This window comes from Harmonia axyridis, chromosome 4, assembly GCF_914767665.1.
Source record: "Harmonia axyridis chromosome 4, icHarAxyr1.1, whole genome shotgun sequence".
Classification (NCBI taxonomy): domain Eukaryota; kingdom Metazoa; phylum Arthropoda; class Insecta; order Coleoptera; family Coccinellidae; genus Harmonia; species Harmonia axyridis.
The window spans coordinates 3,215,321-3,236,637 of NC_059504.1; the positions used below are offsets into that span (position 1 = coordinate 3,215,321).

Sequence of the window (21,317 nt, forward strand, 5' to 3'; positions counted from 1 at the left end):
AAACGTTTTTTGAACATCGGGATCTGATCTAAAACATAGTGGGGTTTCAAGGGCGTAGCTTACGTCCAGGAGATGTTGCAGCATCGGGAATTTCATCCATTTTTTTTCCAAAATTTCAGATTTTTACCTATAATATCTGAAATAATGTACTAATCGCCAAACTGCAAGCATTTTCGTGATCTACATAGTCAAAGCAATCGATCAAATGGTACAATAGTACCATGAAGAAACTTTTAATTTTTTTCAATTTTCTAAGGGTTAGGTATGGAAAAATTTTCAGGTAAGATCGAAATTCGGCTAATCAGAGATCGTCAATTCTGGCACCGCTAACCGATTCTTCGTAGAGCTCGCGGTTTTGAAGAAATTTGAACTCGAAATTTGGGAAAAAATTGAATTTCCCCCCAAAAACCGTTATATCTCCTGAATTATTCGTCGCAGACACCTCAAATGAAAACTTTTTCGAACATCAAGTTACGATCTAAAACATACTGAGGTTTCAAGGGCGTAGCTTGCATCCAGAAGAAGTTGTAGCCTCGGGAATATTATCATTTTTTTCCTTGAAAATTTCAGATTCAGATGAAAAAATAGTGGTATGGCACTGGTAATGCCATCTGTGGGCCAACCCCGGGATTTATAGTGACGTGTACTTATTTCAACTATTGTTCTTATATTGGGGTAAGGTTTGTAATTGTTCAAAATTCCAGAAAAATCCAACTAATTGGAAAAATTAATACGTTGGGTTTTTTTCCATTTGATATCATGAAGGTGGTGCTCTGCATTACTAAGCTCCAGAAAGAGTCTACAGCTAGGTACTCAACTTCGATAACAGCATGTTTCCCTGTAGTTAACACTCAACTTAGATTAATACTAGTCCGATAGTATTCATTATTATTGATCTTTTTGTTAAATTCTGATTTTTATATATACAGGGCAAGTCTGATTTGCACATATAGTTAACTGAAGATTCCTGAGGCCAAAGAAATTCTTTCCTTTCCCATTTTTTCTGATTCACCTCGATTGAAAAGATATAGGCTGTTGAAAATCTTTAAAATAAATTGTTTTGTAAAAAAAAGTGATTATAAGAATGTAGTTTTTCATTGATGTGTTCTCCAACCAGAAAATTCCATCCACATCTTTCAGTTTTCTCATTACAACCATTACATTCCAAAAAGTACCAAAAATTCGTAAGTAATTACTGTTAAAAATTAGGTTCTTTGAATTTTTTTTGGTATGGTCATAAAATAAAAATATTTCGATGGTCAAGTAATTAGGTTTAAAAAAAAATGCCCATAGGGGTTTCGAATTCTGTTTATTAACAGGTCCACAATAATCATTCATATTAACTTATATATCTTATTATCTCTATGGAACACAAAAATTAAAAGCAAAGAATAACGAAACAAAAACTATTTTACTGTTTTAAGCATTCAACACACAATATTTGAACTATGAGAAGTTTTTCTCAAAAATATAACCCCATATATTTTTTTACACTAAAAGAAGTAAATCCAAATCATCCACAGAAAAACATCGAATTCTCCATTAGCTTCTAAGTGAAAACCAAGATTCAATCTGTGAAAAGAAAAAGTAGGTAAGTTAGTAAATAGAAACACAAATAATCACACCAAAAGAAGGTAGATGAAAAGGTATATGGATTTTTCTTTTCATTAAATATTAATAGATTGTTACCTTCCATTTAAAATGTTCAAAAATAAAGTGCTTATATCCTGAACGATCTGAAAATATTTCTACACTTGGATAATTCAACATGAAAAAGACAGCAGAGGTCAAGACAACCCACTATCTACTTCTTTTTAAAAATAAAATAAAGGATATAATATTTTATCAAATTGAATCCTAATATCATGTTAAAATAAGTTCATTTAGGGTATGGTCCGTATATAGCCGAGAATTTCAGAGCAGTTACTAGTGGTTTTCAATGTTTCAGGTTACCTGAATTGTCACTTGTCAACTAATTTTTCATTGACAGAATTTTGGAGGTTATAAATGGTTGATCTCTTTCAATTTGAAAATAACTAATAGTTCTTGATGGCTCTGAAGTGTATTTGTTTTATCATTAAAATAATAAAGTTTTTGAGTGTTAGATGTCATGGAAAATATTCATAAACAATAATTTGAAAATTAAAATGACAACTGCCAACCGGAGTGGGCGTGGTTACCGAACCTAACTAGAATAAAAGTACGGTTGCTCTGGTGACAGATATCTCACCGAAGTTCAAGGAATAGTCACCAGTTTTTGAGGAATTTGACATATACGAACCACCAACTTACTAACCATAGTTGCCAAGGTGATATACGGACCATACCCTTAGTTTTCCGTATGTATCTTTAAATATAAGTCAGAATGATCTGGCATTTTATATACCTTACCCGGAGATTAGTTATGAAAACAAATGAAAAAGATAAATGTCAGAATATGGTGAGATAAATTGAAATTATCAATATAATGAAATGATTGATACCTTACATTTAAACCATTTGATATCTATTCAGATTTTTCAGACGAGTTCTGCCTCTTCATGGATTTCAGAGCTTTCTCCCTCAATTTCTTCTCATCTTCATTCATTACTTCCATGTCACTATCAGACTCATCACTTTCGACCTTCTTCTTCTTGTGCTTCTTGTGTTTTTTCGAATGTTTCTTCTTCTTTTTGTGCTTCTTGTCTTTCTTTCTCTTCTTATTTTCTACCTCTTCTTCCGAATCACTACCAGACTTGGTCGGCTTCTTTTTCAATTTTCGTTTCTTTGAGGTTTCTTCTTCACTATCAGATTCTGAATCATCGGAGCTAGCGATTTTCTTTTTTTTTGGCCTGGGAGAATCACTATCACTAGATTCATCTTTATCTCTCTTGGCCTTTTTCTTTTCTGAAGAATTTGATCTTGCCCTTCTCTTTTTACTAGATTTCTTGTCATCTTCTGAATCAGTGCTAGGTCTCCTCTTTTTGGGTTTTTCTTCACTGCTATCCCTCTTCTTTTTCTTTTCTTTCTTTTTCGTTTCAACTTCAACGCTACTATCTCTTTCGTGCTTGGATGAACCTTCACTATCACTCGAACTAGACTCCCGCTTACGTAGTTTCTTCTTTCTCTTTTTTTTCTCTCGATGATCATCACTTTCCGAATCACTACTACTGTCACTCTCGCTCTTTGCACGTTTTGCAGGCTTCTTCGACTTAGTGTCCACCTTGTCTTTCTTCTTCTTCTCTTCTTTCGATGCAACTGGTTTGGTTGGTTTTGGCGGGAATTCTTCTGCCTTGATGAAGGGAGATGGTGTTCTGGAAAGACTTCTGGAGTACCTTGGGGGACCATTGGGAGGAACGGGATAATCGACCTTCTCCTTTTGAGGACTGATACTCCTAGATTTGGACTCCCTTTTCTGTTTGCTTTTTGAGGCGGATTCTTCTTTCTCTGATGTTTTGCGTCTTCTTTCTTCGATCTTCTTATCGCTTCCTTTCTTTCGGTCTTGACTTCTGGGCTTGTCATCTTGTTGCTTTTCTTCTATCTTCTTCGATGACTTACTTTTGTCGTCCCTTGAGCTGCGTTCCTTGGTCCTAGAAGTGTCGGCAGTACTAACAGGACTTGGACTTGGCTTCTTAGCTCGCTCCTTTTCGAATTCTTCATCTCTGGACTGTGCTCTCACTGGTGATCTCCTCCTGTTGCTTGCTCTGTCTCTAGAAGATTGTCTTCCTCTGGATCGTGATCTTCTCTCTCTAGCTGGCGACGCTCTCCGCTCCCTGGATGCTCTGCGTTCTCTGGACCGACGGTATGCTGGTTTTGGAAGATCTCGGCTGTCTCTGTAACTACCACGTCTGAAATACATGACAGAATTTTATTAAAAACAGTCTATACTACGATACTATTTGATGATTTGGTCAATCCAGCCTTGAGTTATCGTCATATTGATCATGTTCGCACAGGACTAACAATTCATCGGGAACTTGACATCTATATGAAAAGTTGTTTCAGAAAATCTTGATCTATTTTTTTTTCCTTTAGATATAGAAGTCCAATCCATATGCAATAACCATTTTCCACTCGATTCAATTCGAAATCATTTCAGAGCAAAGGTAAAATTAGTAAAAAAAACATTGCGCCGGCAATGTTAGGTTTGATTTGAAAAAGAAATAAAATGCCTTTCATAAAATACAAAGGACCACGTAACGCATCAAAGGAAAATTGGCTTTTGGTGAATTTGCTCGAATTTTTATGTTTTAGAACTAATATGCTGATCAAATGTCTCAATTGCATCACCGCTCAAAATTCAACCGTTTAGACTGTATAGGGTGATGAAAATAACTTTTCTAAAATTTCAAATGGCATTTGTGAGGAAACCTTTCTGAATATATAAGCCAAATCAAGTATACATCCATTGTTCATACAGCTGATTGAAGTCCACTATAGAGAAAAATGATTCCTGCAAGCACAGAAGGTATACAGGGAGAGTCCAAAAATATAAAGTTTTTCAGTAATTCCCAAAAAAAAATGATGGAATTTTATTAATTTTCAGATATTTTGTGGGATATCAATATCAATTGCAATTGATGTTAATATCCCACAAAATATCTGAAAATTAATAAAATTCAATCATTTTTTTGGAAATCACTGAAGAACTTGATATATTTGGACTCACCCTGTATATCTTCTGCGATTGCTGGAATCATTTTTCTCTATAGTTAATTTCAATCTGATATATATGAACAATTGATTCACACTTGATTTGGTTTTGGATACAGGGTTGTCTCATTTAAAAGTGTCCACCCTCAATAACTCAACAACGAATCAGAATTTGTGAAAACACTCAGACGGGTTAATTTTTGATGATAGGGTGACATGATGTGGGATACAAAGCTTGTTCCTACTAGCAACCCCCTGAAGAGGGTTGCAAGCAACCCCATCAGGAATTTGTATGAACCTGCAGTTTGTGTTCTATAAAGTGAATATTCACAAAGTTACAGGGTGTTTTTATGGAATTATGGTACCGATAAAACTAAATGAAACAAACAATAAGTGATTAAAAAATGTTAAATGCCTTTTTCCTCTTCATGCTTATCAGAATCTGCACTGCCAGGTGTAGGCAATACGCAAAAAGATTATTGTTTTGAGAAAATTTCGTTTCGGTATTCTTCTATATTGTAGAATTATTAGAGGTTCTTAATAAAAATTAAAAAATAGTTTACACGTTGGAAGAGAGAAAGGAAAAGTTAAAAATTTATTTCCAGAACAAGGACTGTACTAGGGCTATATTTCTTTCAATGGAAATTATACAATCAATTAGAACATCTATGTTTTATTCAGTTTTATCGGTACCATAATTCCATAAAAAACACCCTGTAACTTTGTGAATATTCACTCTATTAGAACACAAACTGCAGGTTCATACAAATTTAAATCCATCCATACATTTGTGCTAGGAGAAACAAGCTTTGTATCCCAGTCCCCATGTCATAAAAAATCGGCCTTTTTGAGTGTTTTCACAAATTTTGATTCGTTGTTGAATTATTGTGGGTGAACATTTTTGAATGAGACTCCTGTATATTCGAAAAACTTTCTTCACAAAGACCATGTGAAATTCGAGAAAAGTTATTTTTAGCACCCTATATGATTTAAATGGTTCAATTCAGAGCGGAGATGCAACGAAGACATTTGATCAGCATTACGAGATCTACAACATATAAAAAAACTCAAGCAAACTCACCGAAACCCAATTTCCATGCGACGCGGTGCTCGGTCCTTCCAAGCAATGCATTTCACCTTAAAAAAATTTTAAAAGCTAGGATAAATCATGTACCTATTTCAGGGATCATGGTTTACCAGAAACAAAGGAACTGATTTTCCAGCTGGCGGTTTAGGTGAATAGGTGTTTCCTTGGGGTCGGGGGGATCATCCTCCAACAGAACGGTAGAAGTGCTCGCTCTAGTGCGCTTAAGAAACGAGAGGTCTTCATCCAGTGACTGCTCCGATTGATTGCATTATCATCCTTGGGAACAAGGAACGGACCTGTGCTCGGCAAGGAGGCAGCACCCTTCTGTTGTGGAAGACTCCCAAACGCTCGAAGATGACGATAACTTCAAGGCGTGATGACTTTCCATGGCGGCAAGGATCCTCGATTCAAAAGTTGTCATGGACCAGGATGGTACTGCGCAGGACGTTCCGCAAAGGCTGGAGTTGAACATCGCAGATATTTCGAGACCATCATGGACCATGAAGAACCCAGAATTTTCGCCAATCGATTCGCAGCTCCTAACCTGTCTTGCCACCTGGAGGGGCTGTTCCTTCTTCTCGCCCACGGCGGAGATGTGCTCCTCCTCCTTGGACTCGGGCTCCTTCTGAAGGCGGCTCCTCTTCCCCCGTAACGACCACCTCTAGGACTGGGGCTTCTTCTGCGTCCTCCTCCCTGGTTGCGACCGCCTCTGTTGCCTCTTGGACTCGGCCGTCTGGGAGTACTCCTGCGTCTTTTGCTCAAGCTGCGTTTAGATCGAGAGTTACTACGTCTGTGAACATATGTCTTATTTGAATGTGGGAATCGTTACAATTGGGGCCATTCATTTGAAAATTTTAAGTACTCATTGTTGCATCATGAACTTGCACAAAAAAAAATTATTTCTATATGAAAGTTATTATATTACTAGTTCATAACGATCTTCAGAGACAAAATATGTGATATATTACCAAATCCCATCAAATTACAACCTATGTTTTTTATTCTTCGAATCAATTCTACGTATAAAATAAAACCTGAAATGAAAATTTCAAGAATTATCAAGGAAGAATTTGAAATGAGGAAAAACCGCAATCTTCAACTGAGCGAAAGTAGTCTGTGACTTCTCAGCGCAAAATTGTAATTAGTTTACCATAAACGTTTAATAGACCATAGCGGTGAATCACCCTGTATGGAACTGTGGACGAGGTTTGTATTTCATCACTCTGGTACATATACTAACTGACAAAGAAACTGAAACACCCAGAAGGAGATTTTTTTTTTGATTTTTTTTTTTGGTAAAACATAGATAGTATACTAAGGAGTAAATGATTGAAATTTGGAGAAAAAAAACGTGAAGGTTTTTTCATTTAAACAATTTTTGTTACTTAAATATTGTAGTCGTTTTTTACGAGTTTTTAAAATTTGACAACAAATCAGCTGTTCGAGGAGATCCTAAGTCGATGTTTGGTTGTTAAAATGCCTAGAGCACGTGTACGCGGAATTTATCGCCAGTTAAGTGAATTTGAAAGAGGTCGAATCATTGGTCTACGGGAGGCGAGGTTTCAAGAAATCGCTAACCGTACCAACAGAAATCCAACTACTGTTATGAGATGTTGTCAAGCGTGGTTTGATAATGCCCAAAATCGAAGAAGAGTAGGCACCGGACGTCGAAGGGGCACAAATAAAGTTCAAGATCGACTTCTAAGACTTATGGCCATTTGAGACTGATTTGCGACAACTCGATATTTGGCTGATGATTGGTTATTAGAACAAGGCCATCCTTTAACTGTCCGAACGGTTTACCGCCAGATAAGGTCTTTTGGACTGCAGCATTATCAACCCCATCTTGTGTTACCTCTGACGGTTGAGCATCGCCGGCAACGATTACAGTGGTGCAGAGAACGTCAACATTGGAATGTGGAATGGCATCAGGTCGTCTTTTCTGATGAATCTCGATTCTCCTTGGGTGGACATGATGGCCGAAGAAGGGTTAGAGGATGTCTGGGAGAAAGACGTGAACCTCAGTTTGATGTTGAGCGTCATGTACACCGGACAGTAGGCATAATGGTATGGGATGTTATTGCACATGCAAGTAGATCACCTTCAGTCTTTACTCGAGGTAACATGACAGCGCTGAGTTACTTTCAAGAAATAGTGGAGCCGTATGTTCTCCCTTACCTTAACCGGCTCGAGAATCCAATATTTTAGCAAGATAATACCCGAACTTATGTTGCCAGAGTAAGTTTAAACTTTTTCGAAGCGACCTATGTGAATCTTTTGCCATGGCCGCCCAGATCCCCCGATCTTTCGCCCATAGAGCATGTTTGCGACATCAAGGGCAGAAGGCTTGGAAATTTACCCCGGCCCCCACAAACTTTGGCGGCTCTGAGACATGAAGTACATGTAGCTTAGGATGGTATATCTCAAGAACAAATAGACCATCTTATTGCATCAATGCCGAAACTTGTTGGGGAGTGTATAGATAATCGCGGTGGACAAACACATTATTAACAAATTTATTAAAAAAAAAAATTGTAAACCCTTCATTAACGCTAGTTCCTAAGAAGAACTATAATAAGAAATAATCGAAATTTGCGTTTTTGGTCTCTTTGTGGAACTGATAAGTTACCTTCTGGAATTGCTCCTCTTCCTACTCAATGATCGTCTTCTACTCATAGACCTTTTCCTAGAAACACTCCTCTTCCTTCTGGGGCTCCGTTCCCTACTATTCCTACGTCGCCTTGGAGATCTAGATAGTGATTTCCTACGCTTTCGTTTGTCTTCCGGCTCGCTGTCCGAACTATAAATAAAAAATATATGGAACTTTTTTCATCGATCCTCAAAAACTTCATCTTGATTCTTACCTTTCCTTATTAGACCTGTAGTGTCTTTTCTTCTGTACGCTGTCTTCTTTTTTGTGAATTTCAAACTTCGTTTTGGAGTCTGAACTGCTTGACCTTCCAGATTTCCTTCTTTTGCCTCCTCTGCTGGAAGATCTCGATTTGCTTCTCGATTTGGATCGTGACTTAGACTTACTCTTCGACTTGCTCTTGGACCTGCTTCTTGACCTTGATGCTGGCTTGACATTGTTCTCTGCCAAATTCATCAACTTTGCCTGTAGCTTAGACATACTTGCATGAACTTCACTATAAAAAATGTGAAATATCGGTTATTATCAATATTTCAATCAATAATAAAACTTTTAATGTTATGAAGAAAGACAAATCGTACTAAAGGGTGTTTTTTTTCGAGGTATATAACTTTAAGTTGGCATTACTGTTCAAGATGGCGACCGATTTAACAGCTGTCAAGTGATTTATTCTCAGTTTGGTTTGGCAATTCATCATGACTAGACTCAAGCCTGAACAAAGCTTGCAAATAGTGCAATTTCATTTCGAAAATAATGGTTCTGTGGGGAATACGTATCGCGCACTACGTCCATTTCATTTTGTTTAGCGATGAAGCGTACTTTTGGTTGAATGGCTACGTCAACAAACAAAACTGCCGCATTTGGAGTGAAGCTAACCCTCAAGTGTATGTCGACACACCGTTACATCCAGAAAAACTGACTGTTTGGTGCGCTTTATGGGCTGGTGGAATCATTGGTCCGTACTTCTTCAAAAACGATGATGGCCAGAACGTTACAGTCAATGGTGATCGGTATAGAGCCATGATTACTAACTTTTTCATTCCTGAATTGAACAACCATGATGTCCAGGAGCTGTGGTTCCGACAAGACGGCGCAACATGTCACACAGCTCGTGCCACAATCGATTTATTGAAAGACACATTTGGTGACCGCCTAATTTCACGTTTTGGACCTGTGAATTCGCCTCCAAGATCTTGTGATTTAACACCGCTAGATAACTTTCTGTGGGGCTATGTAAAGTCATTGGTCGATGCGGATAAGCCACAAACCCTTGACCATTAGGAAGACAACATTCGCCGTGTTATTGCCGATATACGGCCACAAATGTTGGAAAAAGTCATCGAAAATTGGACGTCCAGATTGGACTACATCCGAGCCAGCCGTGGCGGTCATATGTCAGAAAACATATTTAAAATGTAATGCCACAAGATTATCTTGCGGATAATTAAAATTTATGTCAATCGAATAATCCATCGTTGTTTTATTGCAATTTAAAGTTCTATAGCTCTAAAAAACACCCTTTACAAAAATGTTATCGAAAAGTTGGAAGATCGCTATAATCGCTGTATCGCCCTCGAACTCAACTATGTTGGATAATAAAACCGAATTTTGCCAAAAAAAATGTGTTTTACTAGGGTAGACCGGGGACTTTTCAATTGGCATGTTACGGTTAAAAAAAGTCTCACGTTTTGGATGTTCCATTGTTGGTCTCTTCTTTGTCTTCCTTTGCAGCGCTCTCCTCGCCACTAATGTTCCCATTCTTTTCCTCCGTTGGTGCCATTGATTTGGAACGGCTACGACTTTTACTTGGGCTTCGACTTCTACTGCGACTCCTGGAGGCAGATTTCTTCTCACGTTCTCTCTCCTTTTCCTTCTCACGTTCCTGTTGAAAATGTAATTTATGATTCCTGCTAAATGTTTTTTGTGCAGTAATTCTCACCTTCTCACGTTCCCTGCTCTTGTCTCTTTCCTTTTCCCTCTTACTAGACCTGTCATTGGATGACCTCCTTCTTCCTCTCGACCTGGATCTGGATCTCCTAGACCTAGATCTCGAATTTTTGGACCTAGACCTGGATCTGGTCCTTCTTGATTTTGATCGGTCTCTAGATCTGTCTCTATCTCTATACTTCTTTTCCTTATCAGATCTATCCCTGTCTCTATCCTTTTCCCGTTCTCTTTCCTTTTCTTCTTTTTCCTATTAAAAAATATTTACTGTAAATATTTGAATGAAAACTTATTTACCATTAAAGCGTAATGTTGCCAGTGCTGTATAGCGTATTGGAACGCAAAAGAAATAACAATAATAAATAATAATAATAATAATAACATTTATTGATCTCTTAAGACATTATAAAATGTATGAGATAAGTCACAGACCCGATTTCAACAAAATTGGAATAAACAAAAAATATAACTGAAAAATACACATAATAAAAATATACTCACTTTTTTCTTGTTAAGTTCTTCCTTTCTAGAATCTATGAGACAATCTGGAATTCCAGTAGGATTTTCCTGTGCAGATATCAAAAGAGCCCAAAGTTCAGCCATAAATTCACGAGCATTCTTTCCTTGCAAGAAGCCTGTTAAATTAATTTGAATTTTTCTTGGATCTGGGAACTGAAAAGGACAACAATTATTTTCATGGCTGAAGGACTCAGGTCGATGGCCACAAATACATTTATTGTTATTATTTATATTTCTGAACACAAATAACATTTTTTGCATTAAAATAGAATAATTTGAAATCTACATCGTTTGCCAAGATCTTGAACTGACTTTATTGAATATATTAAAAACGAATACTTCTTAACTTAATCATTGTATTTTCCAATGGGATCAATAAAAAATAAATGAAACGATAATAATCATCAATTCACAATCTCTAGATTTTCCCTGCACTTTCAAAATTGGCTGAGAGCACCTCACAAGGAAGATAAGAATGATAAAAATGAAAAGCCAAACATGTCAATTTTCATAACATCAGTGAAAATTTCAGGGCTTATAGGGCATTAGTCATTGTCATCAATATATTGGATATTGTAGTCTTAACTCTTATTGCAGATACTTCAAAACCAGTTTGTTTTATCTGATCCCAACATTAATTCCTAATAGAATTGCATTATTGGCGAAAAGGTTTTTTTTTAAGGTTATCCATGAAGATTTTATGGAAATCTTCATCTAAAATTTTCATGTTATGAAAATTGATGTGTTTGCCTTTTTATTTTCCTTGTGAGGTGCTCTCAGCCAATTTTGAAAGTGCGCCCCCCCCATGTAGAGCACTGATGAAATCATCACGATGACACTCAGTGTTAGACATGTACCTTATCTCCATAGCCAATAGCATCATGACTTTGTCATAGAATGAATCAAAACTAAATACAGTTATTCTATTTCCATTTTTTGATCATTTAAATAACAATTGTTGAATGAAGTGAAAATAGAATAGCAGTCATTTAATTTCAATTGGAATGTCAATTTAATGCCTCATGTTGGTATAAGTGTTTATATTATTGGTGGGTTCTATAGTTCCCTTTTATTCACATCAGTTTCTTATGAAAGGTGTTCTAGGAATATAATTTCCCACATCAAAAAATGGATGAAAAAAGAAATAGAAAATCAAAATTTTCATTTGAATGCAAATTCATTAACTGCATTAGATAAATCATTCATTTATAATTTTGAAGATTTACTAGTCTTTGACGACTTGAAGTGTTACTGTATCCTGAAAATATGTGCAAACCTTTTGGTCCAGTTGATTATAGACAAAATCAACAACTACGTCATCATCAATCTTCAAAATTTCAGTCAATTTATCTTGAATCCACGGCTTGACCACATCGAATTTTATTTTTGACATGTCAACCTGGAACAAAATGATTTCAATATGTACATAATATCCAATATAAGCCAATATTCAAACTAACCCTTTGACTCAAGCAATCACTGAATTTCATTTGCTTCAACAATTTCTTTTCCTTATCGCTAAAGCGATTATCCTGATCAGTTGTAGTGCCCTAAAAACAGTTAAATATCATTCTTATATTTGTGAGCTATATTCAATTGCAAAAATTGCAATATATTAATTTCTCCTCAACTTACCGTATACATCGTGAAAATTTTATCACCTTCACAGGCGGCGTATCTTTAAAACAAACAGTTCACAGAAAATGGACTTTTCTGAAAGTTTAATAGTAAACCTTACAATAAAATTATTGTTGAATCATTATTTATCCCAAAAATCGACCTATTCTGATCGAAATAACGACTATAACGATAACGAGGAACAATTGGAAGTTAAGATGGCGATGTTTGACAAACAACGCTAACAGACGTTTGCAAATCATAGAGAATGGGATCAGTTTTGACTCTTCACCAAAGAATACCGTATCAAGTAACTTCTCTTTTTTTTTAGTTTTTTACGAAAATTTTATTTGCATTCGATTAACTCGCCCTTTACTTTCCGTTCCTTCTATCTATATTCTAAGATCTATACATTTGATAAATCAATAGAAACCGATATGCAGACTTCACTTCATGAATTCATAAACAAATTACTGAAAACTGAGAAAAATTTTGGAAATGTAAATTTTTTTTTGAATGACCACAATAACCTTTGTTATTTAAATTGTAAACAATAAAGAAATAAGAGCTCACAGCTTGAATATGTATAACATTCTAGACAACGAAGAAGGGAAATATCAGTCATCACCTATCCATAAACTGCTCACACATTTTATTGCTAGCAGGAGCAATGATGACGAACTCTAAATGTATAGTGATAAAAAGGATGAACCACATGAATTTCAGTCACTTAAGTTTTTCAAGTCGTTGATAGGAGTGGATTATTGATTTCAATATGTTGAATGAATATCTATATTGAAATGGATTTTTTTTATTCGATATTATGGATTCTTCCTTTATCGGTAACTTTTTATGAGCTGTTTGCATAAAATTTGGTATAAAATCAGTTTTTAGGCTGCATTGTTCCTTTTAGTTCGAGGATACAATCCATGAATTTCAAAGGAAAAAAAAGAGCATTAAAATAAAATGAAAATAGAGAAACTTTGCAGAACAAAATAATGGAATTGAAAATATGTATTACCACGCTGATACTGAATATAATATTTCTTATCGAAAAATTCCAGCAAGGGTATGAGCTATGAAATTTTTATATATGTAGATATTTAGGAGAAACGAATATGTATAATATGCTTTTTTTAGATTTGCATTTTGCGTTACAAGAGGAAATAAGAAGCTACAGTTTTTCTATTTCCATTGCAGGAATATAAGACTGTGGGACTATAAGACATCATTTCTTTTTTTTTATTTTCCTAGTTCCCCTGCTATCTGAATTGAATCTGTTTTCTCCGATAATGCTAACTGCTCTGTATCAGAATGGATTATATAACAGATTGAGATTTATACTGTTTTAAAAATAGGGGAGAATGAAGAGTGGCTAAAATTTATACAAAGTGATTTTATTGTGGCCTAGAAACACCCTGTTCATTGTAATAGGAGAATAGAATTAGAGAAATATTTTACTTAATCAAAAAAACCGAGTGAGTGGAGATTTTAGGTATTAATATGATAAAGCAATTGCAAGCTCGTGAAGAATTTCAAACTGATCACATCAAAAACCTTGGAAAATTAATAGTATGTATATTGGAAAAAAATAACCGATATTTTCAGGATTACAGATCCAACCGAGTTGAGATTTTGCGTGTAGATATATGAAAGAATTGCTAGCTCTGTAAAAAACTTCTTGTTGATAGCCTTGTCAGAACCATAGAAAAGTTTACCAGAATATCGACAAAAATGGGGATAACCTAACCAAACCTAATCAGACCTAACCAAATCTAATCAAACCTAACCAAACCTAACCGAATCTAACCAAACCTAACCTAACCTAACCTAATCGAACAAGAATATCGACAAAAATGAGTAAAGCACTGATATGAATTCAGGATTTTTTGAGCGCTTCTTCATTCATACGCCAAAACCGTCTTCGAGGCCACATAACTGACCTCCAAGGGTGATATTGGCACTTGAAGGAAAGCTCGAAAGCTCTTAAATTGACATGAGTACATTCTTCATTCTTTCAATGTTTCTGAATAAAGAAACATAGAGTTTTCAACTCGGAGAAGATCCCCTAACCTTTTGGGTGATCTTTCCCCACAACTTATTTATATAAAACCTCGTTACATGCGCGTAATTCGTGGGGGAGTTAACACCTTCCAGACACGGAATCTGAACCTACCTCACACATAAATCTATCTTTTTTTTACACGCTCGCTTTGGCGCCACTGCGCGAAGGTTCAAATTTTCAAACCTAGATATGGAAGTAAATATTGATTCTGAATACTCAGCCAGTTCTCGGTGAATGTGCTGGAGAAGTAGGTTGCCTTGCGTTTCCAATCCTAACCTCACTTTTCATTCACCATGCAATAGAAACGAAAGAAGCAATATTTTTCTTATTATAACACGCCGGACGTTTGATTTTTATATGAAGAATTGCAAGTTATAGTTCTGTTCTTTTTTTGGTTAACCAGTCATGAGTGAATACTCTGACAGATCCGATATGATTTGTGTAAGAACACCGCTGGAGATGTTTTCGAGCGACGTAAGTTCTTTTTTAATTGATTCATTTTGCACTTAAGTCGGACATGCTCCTTGATTAACATTTAATTCTTATGACGGAAGTGCTTACTTTTAGCTCATTGAGAAAGATTATTTCGCAATTGTGAATATTATTGTAGGTAAACTCCGTGTAACAATTATGTATCACATTAAAAAGGAAAGGAACTTGCATAGGTCAATTCTGGCCACTCTTGAACCATATTTCTATCAAACGATTTAAAGCGTTTTTAATTTCAAGAAACAAAAAAATTTTGCATTTTGTCAGAAACATGAAATAATCTTATGAATAAAGCAGGTAATACATATTAAAATTATCTCCCTACAAAAGTATAAGCAGAATTAAACAACAGACCTACCTAGCCTATACGCCAAAAAATTACATTAGATTTGATGAGTTTTTGCGAAAAATTCGTGATGAGTTTTCTTTCTGGGAAATTTGATGTTTGCTCGGCGATTTTAAATTTCCTGATACAAGCGCAAAGTGCATTTTCCGCAAATAAAAACTTATCTGAACTCCGCTTCGCGCCATTCCTCTAAGTGCATTTGCGTGCGAAAATGTGGCACTTGTTAAGAAAATAACTTTTATAGTGTTCCTAAGTTGGGGGTAGAAAAAAAATTAGAGATTCCTTGGATGATTTGAAAGAAAAAGGTCCGTTAAACATGGACCCGCAAACGCTTTGTTTTCGAGATACAGGGTGTTTCTTGTAGACCTCTTTTTTGCGATGATTACACAAGTTTATCACATATTTATTAATATTCGGGTAAATAAGTACCAAAACTTATATATGATTTATTCATTACAACTTAATAACTGGATTTTTATAATAATTTGGCTTTTCCTGCGGATTACCAGAGAATTGTTTGAATTTTTTTCTCGAAATCGGTAGCAGATACGACAAAACACCCTGTATCTCGAAAACGAAGCATTTGCGGACCCATGTTCATAGGACTCTTTTTCTTAAAATGATCCGAGGAATCTGTAATTTTCTTTTGTAAGTTCATTTTAGGAACACTCTGTGCTTTTTTACGTCCTGAAAGAGTGTTGAAAGTAGGTATCACTTTTCATGTTTTCATGGCTTGACACAGACCAGAAAGTTTTGACACTGAAGCAAAAAATATACATGCGAAATTCCTTAAAAAGTAACATGAATACAAGGAGAATAAGCATAAACTCCTGAATTTTCTTTACCTAATTTCAAGCAATTATCATTCACAGTTCCCAAAACAAGCTCTAAAAGTTAATTCGTCACATTTTAAAATTATTTCAATTTTCAAATATTGTGTCCTATAGCTTCTTCCAGTTGTGTATACAACCAATTAATTTTGAAGACAAAGAAACGAATGAATGAAAAAAATTCTGAAAAGAGCGACAAAATCCTATAAATGTTTTCTATTCGAATTCGTAACCCATTTCATCCTATTGAGTAACAAATACAACACTCTCACTTTGAAATTTAAATTTTATGACGAATATGAAATCCCCTACTTGCAGAATACTACAGAGAAAATAGGTTTATCGAATTTTTTCCATGGAAATTTTATATTTTTTCTCACGTCTGGAGAAATTTTGGTTGACAATAATTGAATATTTCAATGTTTTTGTTGAAGGCTAGATCTTCATTTGTTTAATAAGACTCGATATGACTTATTCATGGAACTTCTATACTCATACTCACATGAATCCATAAATGTATAAATGTAAACATGACAGAGATTAGATGATCATTTAATGAGTAATGTGATCTTGAAAATGAAGTCCTTTGTGCAGTCTAGAGTTATTAATAATCAAGAAGTCAGTTATTTGTTATTGCAATAAGTGTAATAGCTTGACAAGGAATTCAACGAAAAATTCTCACAAATTCATACATGCCTTAGAATGACTAGTTGCAAAGTATTCCAAGAATTAGTCAGATATGAAGTGCCTCTCCATAATCTTCTAATAGGTACTCAACTTATCTTTGGTTAGCATCCAACATATTATGTACAAAAAAGCACTAGAAACCATGTATCTCTATAGATTGCATGAATTTATCAAAATGGATATACAGCATTAAAAAAAACAAAAAAACCGTTTTAAAATCAATATTCGATTCAGTATCATCGTAGCAATAAATGATTTCAATTCCATATTTATGTGTTGTTATAAGTTTTCGAGAAATGATTCTTTTTTGAGCAGGCTTCATCTGGAAAATCTGAATTTTGTATGGGACCTTTTTCGGCACAAACTAAAAAATCATAGCAAATTCCATTGAAATAAGATAAGGATTGCGGACACACAGAGCGACAGACAGAAACCAAATCTGTTAAACATAAAGCTCTGTCTACTTCGGTAGTCTCGGGAGCAAAAATGATGAGTTTTATCAAAAGAACAGAGCTATTATGTCGATATAGACGAAAAAGATGATAATAAATCTCATTGTGTAAAGTTTTTGGTGTTTTCAATTCAGCTTGAAAACCCTATACAATGTTTTTGTATACGAAGCTCAATTGACCTGAAGAGGAAACATTATACTGAAGTGGTACTATCAGGTTACCACTCAGATCTTTGTTGACGTGCGAAAAGCGAAATTGAAAAACACTTACGATATATTGTTCAAATATTCTCATGTACTGTAATTAATCAAGGTTAAGTGGATATCGAATATCACCTAACAGTTGAATTATGTGGTTGATGTATTTTTGTATTCATTTGGCGTCATTTCATTGTAAGTGATGACACTTACATATGTTGAATGAATTTCTCAGAAACCATAAAAGCTTTGCCATATTTCAAAAAGTATTAGAATTCAATTTTCTAGTTCAACATTCCGATCATTGAATTTTCGAGTCTATGATAAAAAAAGGTTTAGACAATAATGGAATGAACATCTTCAGAAATGCCTATTCTTGTCATGATAATTTCCATGACCAATTTGCATATTTGCCGCTGTCCGTCATCGATAACTTCAAGAATTCCATCGTCAAGGTCGATTGTGGAGCATTGACATAGACTTTTTCTTTCACGTGGCCCCAAAGAAAAATGTCTAATTGTGATAAATCACAAAATCTCGGTAACCAATTGTGATCACCTCTTCGATATATAACTATATAACCTTTCTTGCAAATTGCGATTATTTATTTGCTTGTGTGGCACGTAGCTCCGTCTTGTTGAAAATAAATATATCCAATTCTGGCCATAAAAAATCATCAATCAATGCCAAATTTCCAAAATCGACAAACCTGGGTATTCGTCAACACTACGGGCTATAGCACCAATATTCTCTGTTGTTCTTGAAGGACGCACACGGTTTCGATCCTTCACATCACTAACTTGTCCCAACAGCTCTAATTTTTTTACCAGATTCACTATTCCGGCCGAGAAGAAGATTCAAGATGACCCAAAAATGCTTTAGTTTTGTGAACTATGACTGCAAAATTTTAACAATTTCAATGCGTTGTTTAAGCGTAACAGGCCATTTGAAAAGTCACCGGTCTACCATAGTAAAACACATTTTTTTTTGGCAAAATTCTTTTTTATTATTCAACATAGCTGCCTTCGAGGGCGATACACCGATTATAGCGATTTTCCAACTTTTCGATACCATTTTTGTGGTACGATTTGTCGTTCGCTTCAAAATAGGCCTCAGTTTCAGCGATTACATCTTCATTGGCACTAAATTTCTTTCCAGCGAGCTTTCTTTTGAGGTTTGAGAACAGGAAAAAGTCGCCGGGGGCCAGATCTGGCGAATACTGTTGATGCAGAAGCAATTTGAAGCCCAATTTATGGAATTTTGCCATTGTTTTCATTGATTTGTGATACGATGCATTGTCTTGATGAAACACACCTTCTTTTCCTTAAGTGGGGCCGTTTTTTAACGATTTCATCCTTTAAACGATCCAATAACAATATATAAAGGGTGTTTTTCTTTAGAGCTATAGAATTTTAAATTGCAATGAAACAACGATGGATTATTCGATTGACTTGAATTTTATTTATTCTCAAGATAATCTTGTGGCATTACATTTTAAATATGATTTCTGGCATACGACCGCCACGGCTGGCTCGGATGTAGTCCAATCTGGACGTCCAATTTTCGATGACTTTTTCCAACATTTGTGGCCGTATATCGGCAATAACACGGCGAATGTTGTCTTCCAAATGTTCACAGGTTTGTGGCTTATTCGCATAGACCAATGACTTTACATAGCCCCACAGAAAGTAGCCTAGCGGTGTTAAATCACAAGATCTTGGAGGCCAATTCACAGGTCCAAACCGTGAAATTAGGCGGTCACCAAACGTGTCTTTCAATAAATCGATTGTGGCACGAGCTGTGTGACATGTTGCGCCGTCCTGTTGGAATTACTGCTCCTGGACATCATGGTTGTTCAATTCAGGAATGAAAAAGTTAGTAATCATGGCTCTATACCGATCACCATTGAATGTATCGTTCTGGCCATCATCGTTTTTGAAGAAGTACGGACCAATGATTCCACCAGCCCATAAAGCACACCAAACAGTCAGTTTTTCTGGATGTAACGGTGTTTCGACATACACTTGAGGATTAGCTTCACTCCAAATGCGGCAGTTTTGTTTGTTGACGTAGTCATTCAACCAGAAGTGCGCTTCATCGCTAAACAAAATAAAATGGACGTAGTGCGCGATACGTATTCCGCACAGAACCATTATTTTCGAAATGAAATTGCACTATTTGCAAGCGATGTTTAGGCGTGAGTCTATTCATGATGAATTGCCAAACCAAACTGAGAATAAATCACTTGACAGCTGTTAAATCGGTCGCCATCTTGAACAGTAATGCCAATTTAAAGTTATATACCTCGAAAAAAAACACCCTGTATAACAAAAAATATCTCGAAGAATCATTTCTCGACTTATGTACCAACGAACATTGAACAACAGGTATTATCAATTGCAAATGTGATTCATTCCATACGATCATATTCTGAATTCTCGATAAGCTTATTTGCTTTTTTATGAGCTGACCTGCGATGAATGATAACTCTCTGTATCGAACACCTCTATCCTATATCTGTTTGCTTTGCGATCTTGGCATAGGCCTTCAGCAGTTATGATGTCATATTATGTGAGGCAATGGAGTCTGACGAGGAAGGAATAGCTTTATATATCTATTCTGAACGTACAACAAGAGTCCGGTTCCTGCCTACGGCATCTGCACTGTACAATTGAACTACTGCCGTAAAAGGAAATGCAATAAGATACAGAATGATACGTCATATTATGCTGTAATGGAATGATTGAGCAAGCAAACATCGGCATCTGAACATTGTGTCTGTTGTTTCGTTTTAGAAACAATACATTTTTAATGGGTTTTGTTGTCCCTACTTTCATTATTAAATGAAATGAAAAAAAAAATTAATTTTAAGTTAATGTTAACAAAATTTTCTCACCAACGCTACGGTTTCTTTAAGTTATTCTTAACAACGTTTAACCATTGAATCATGGAAAGATACACGCTCCAAAAACTTTTAGAAATTGTTAAATATCAGAGCTCATTTATGAATACTCTGAGGAATTTAAGAAGAAATAATAGAAGATATTATTGGGTAAATCCATTCACTATTCGGCGTGTTTCAGATAAATTTGAGAGTGAATTTTCTTTACACGATACAGAGTATCAGTACCAAGTACTAAGCTGTACTTGGTACTATTTTCAAAGTCTACACTACGACTAATAATGAGTCGATTAACTGAATAATATTTCTTCCATTTTTCACAAATGAGCACTGATTTTGATTGAACAATTTGTTGTTGAAGCGTGTATAATTCCATGATTAAATGACATAACCTACGGAACACAAATGACATAGCAAATGTCAAAAAAAAAGAAATGTTGCTACTATAACCATTTCATCATTCCTTTTGAAAAACCCTTTATAACATATAAATTATTTTATCGTGACAATCAACAGAAAGAACTTTTTTTGATGTAGAGAATATTCAGAAGTTGGATATAAGTAAAATATATTATTGGGAATATTATTTACGCTTATATAAAGGTCTTGACAGTATTATGTATAATTCAAAATATCTCCTTCTTCAACAAAATTCTTCAAACTATTTTCATTCAGCAGAGCAATTCTTGATGCCATCACTTTAGATAAGTAGTCTATCTGTGGTGAATTTGCATGTATGGAGATTAAGACACTGATAACATTGGACTTTCCGAATAGATTTTAAATTCCGAGATAAAATGAAGAGACATGATATAATCAGCAAGGATAGATACCTATAATCTTTTTTGGCACTGCATAGAATTGGCGAGATGATTATCCTCAGTAGGTACATGTATGATA

The 21,317-nt window shown here is 35.3% G+C and overlaps 2 protein-coding genes across 7 annotated transcripts in view; one reads left to right on the forward strand and one right to left on the reverse strand.

The window, feature by feature from the left end:
* Positions 1-1,292: 1,292 nt before the first annotated feature.
* Positions 1,293-12,704, reverse strand: LOC123679122 (serine/arginine repetitive matrix protein 1). Of its 6 annotated transcripts, none has more exons than XM_045616511.1 (11): positions 12,468-12,704; positions 12,293-12,382; positions 12,109-12,231; positions 10,815-10,985; positions 10,309-10,563; positions 10,055-10,254; positions 8,584-8,865; positions 8,349-8,519; positions 6,264-6,482; positions 2,489-3,827; positions 1,293-1,572 (listed from the first exon to the last, which is right to left on the reverse strand). In XM_045616511.1, the coding sequence occupies exons 1-10, from the start codon at positions 12,474-12,476 to the stop codon at positions 2,507-2,509; spliced, it is 2,841 nt and encodes a 946-aa protein (XP_045472467.1). In that variant the 5' UTR covers positions 12,477-12,704; the 3' UTR covers positions 1,293-1,572; positions 2,489-2,506. The 6 variants fall into 6 exon arrangements, with proteins under 6 accessions (XP_045472467.1, XP_045472466.1, XP_045472465.1 ...); XM_045616510.1 differs by having other exon boundaries at positions 6,264-6,509; positions 10,055-10,251; positions 12,293-12,364; positions 12,468-12,703; XM_045616509.1 differs by having other exon boundaries at positions 6,264-6,509; positions 12,293-12,364; positions 12,468-12,703.
* Positions 12,705-14,734: 2,030 nt separating this feature from the next.
* Positions 14,735-21,317, forward strand: part of LOC123679123 (zinc finger protein 43) — a 111,785-nt gene continuing 105,202 nt past the window's right edge. The window contains exon 1 of the mRNA XM_045616517.1: positions 14,735-14,988. Within this exon, the coding sequence (XP_045472473.1) occupies positions 14,920-14,988 (69 nt within the window). The 5' untranslated portion in view covers positions 14,735-14,919. The remainder of the gene's footprint in view (positions 14,989-21,317) is intronic.

What these genes read in the sequence shown, in the direction of transcription:
- LOC123679122 (XM_045616506.1), bottom strand. An exon ending in AGAGCAGGGAACGTGAGAAG is followed by an intron (nt 10,255 to 10,308) that starts GTGAGAATTACT and finishes TTACATTTTCAA; the next exon opens with CAGGAACGTGAGAAGGAAAA. An exon ending in AACAATGGAACATCCAAAAC is followed by an intron (nt 8,866 to 10,054) that starts GTGAGACTTTTT and finishes CATTTTTTATAG; the next exon opens with TGAAGTTCATGCAAGTATGT.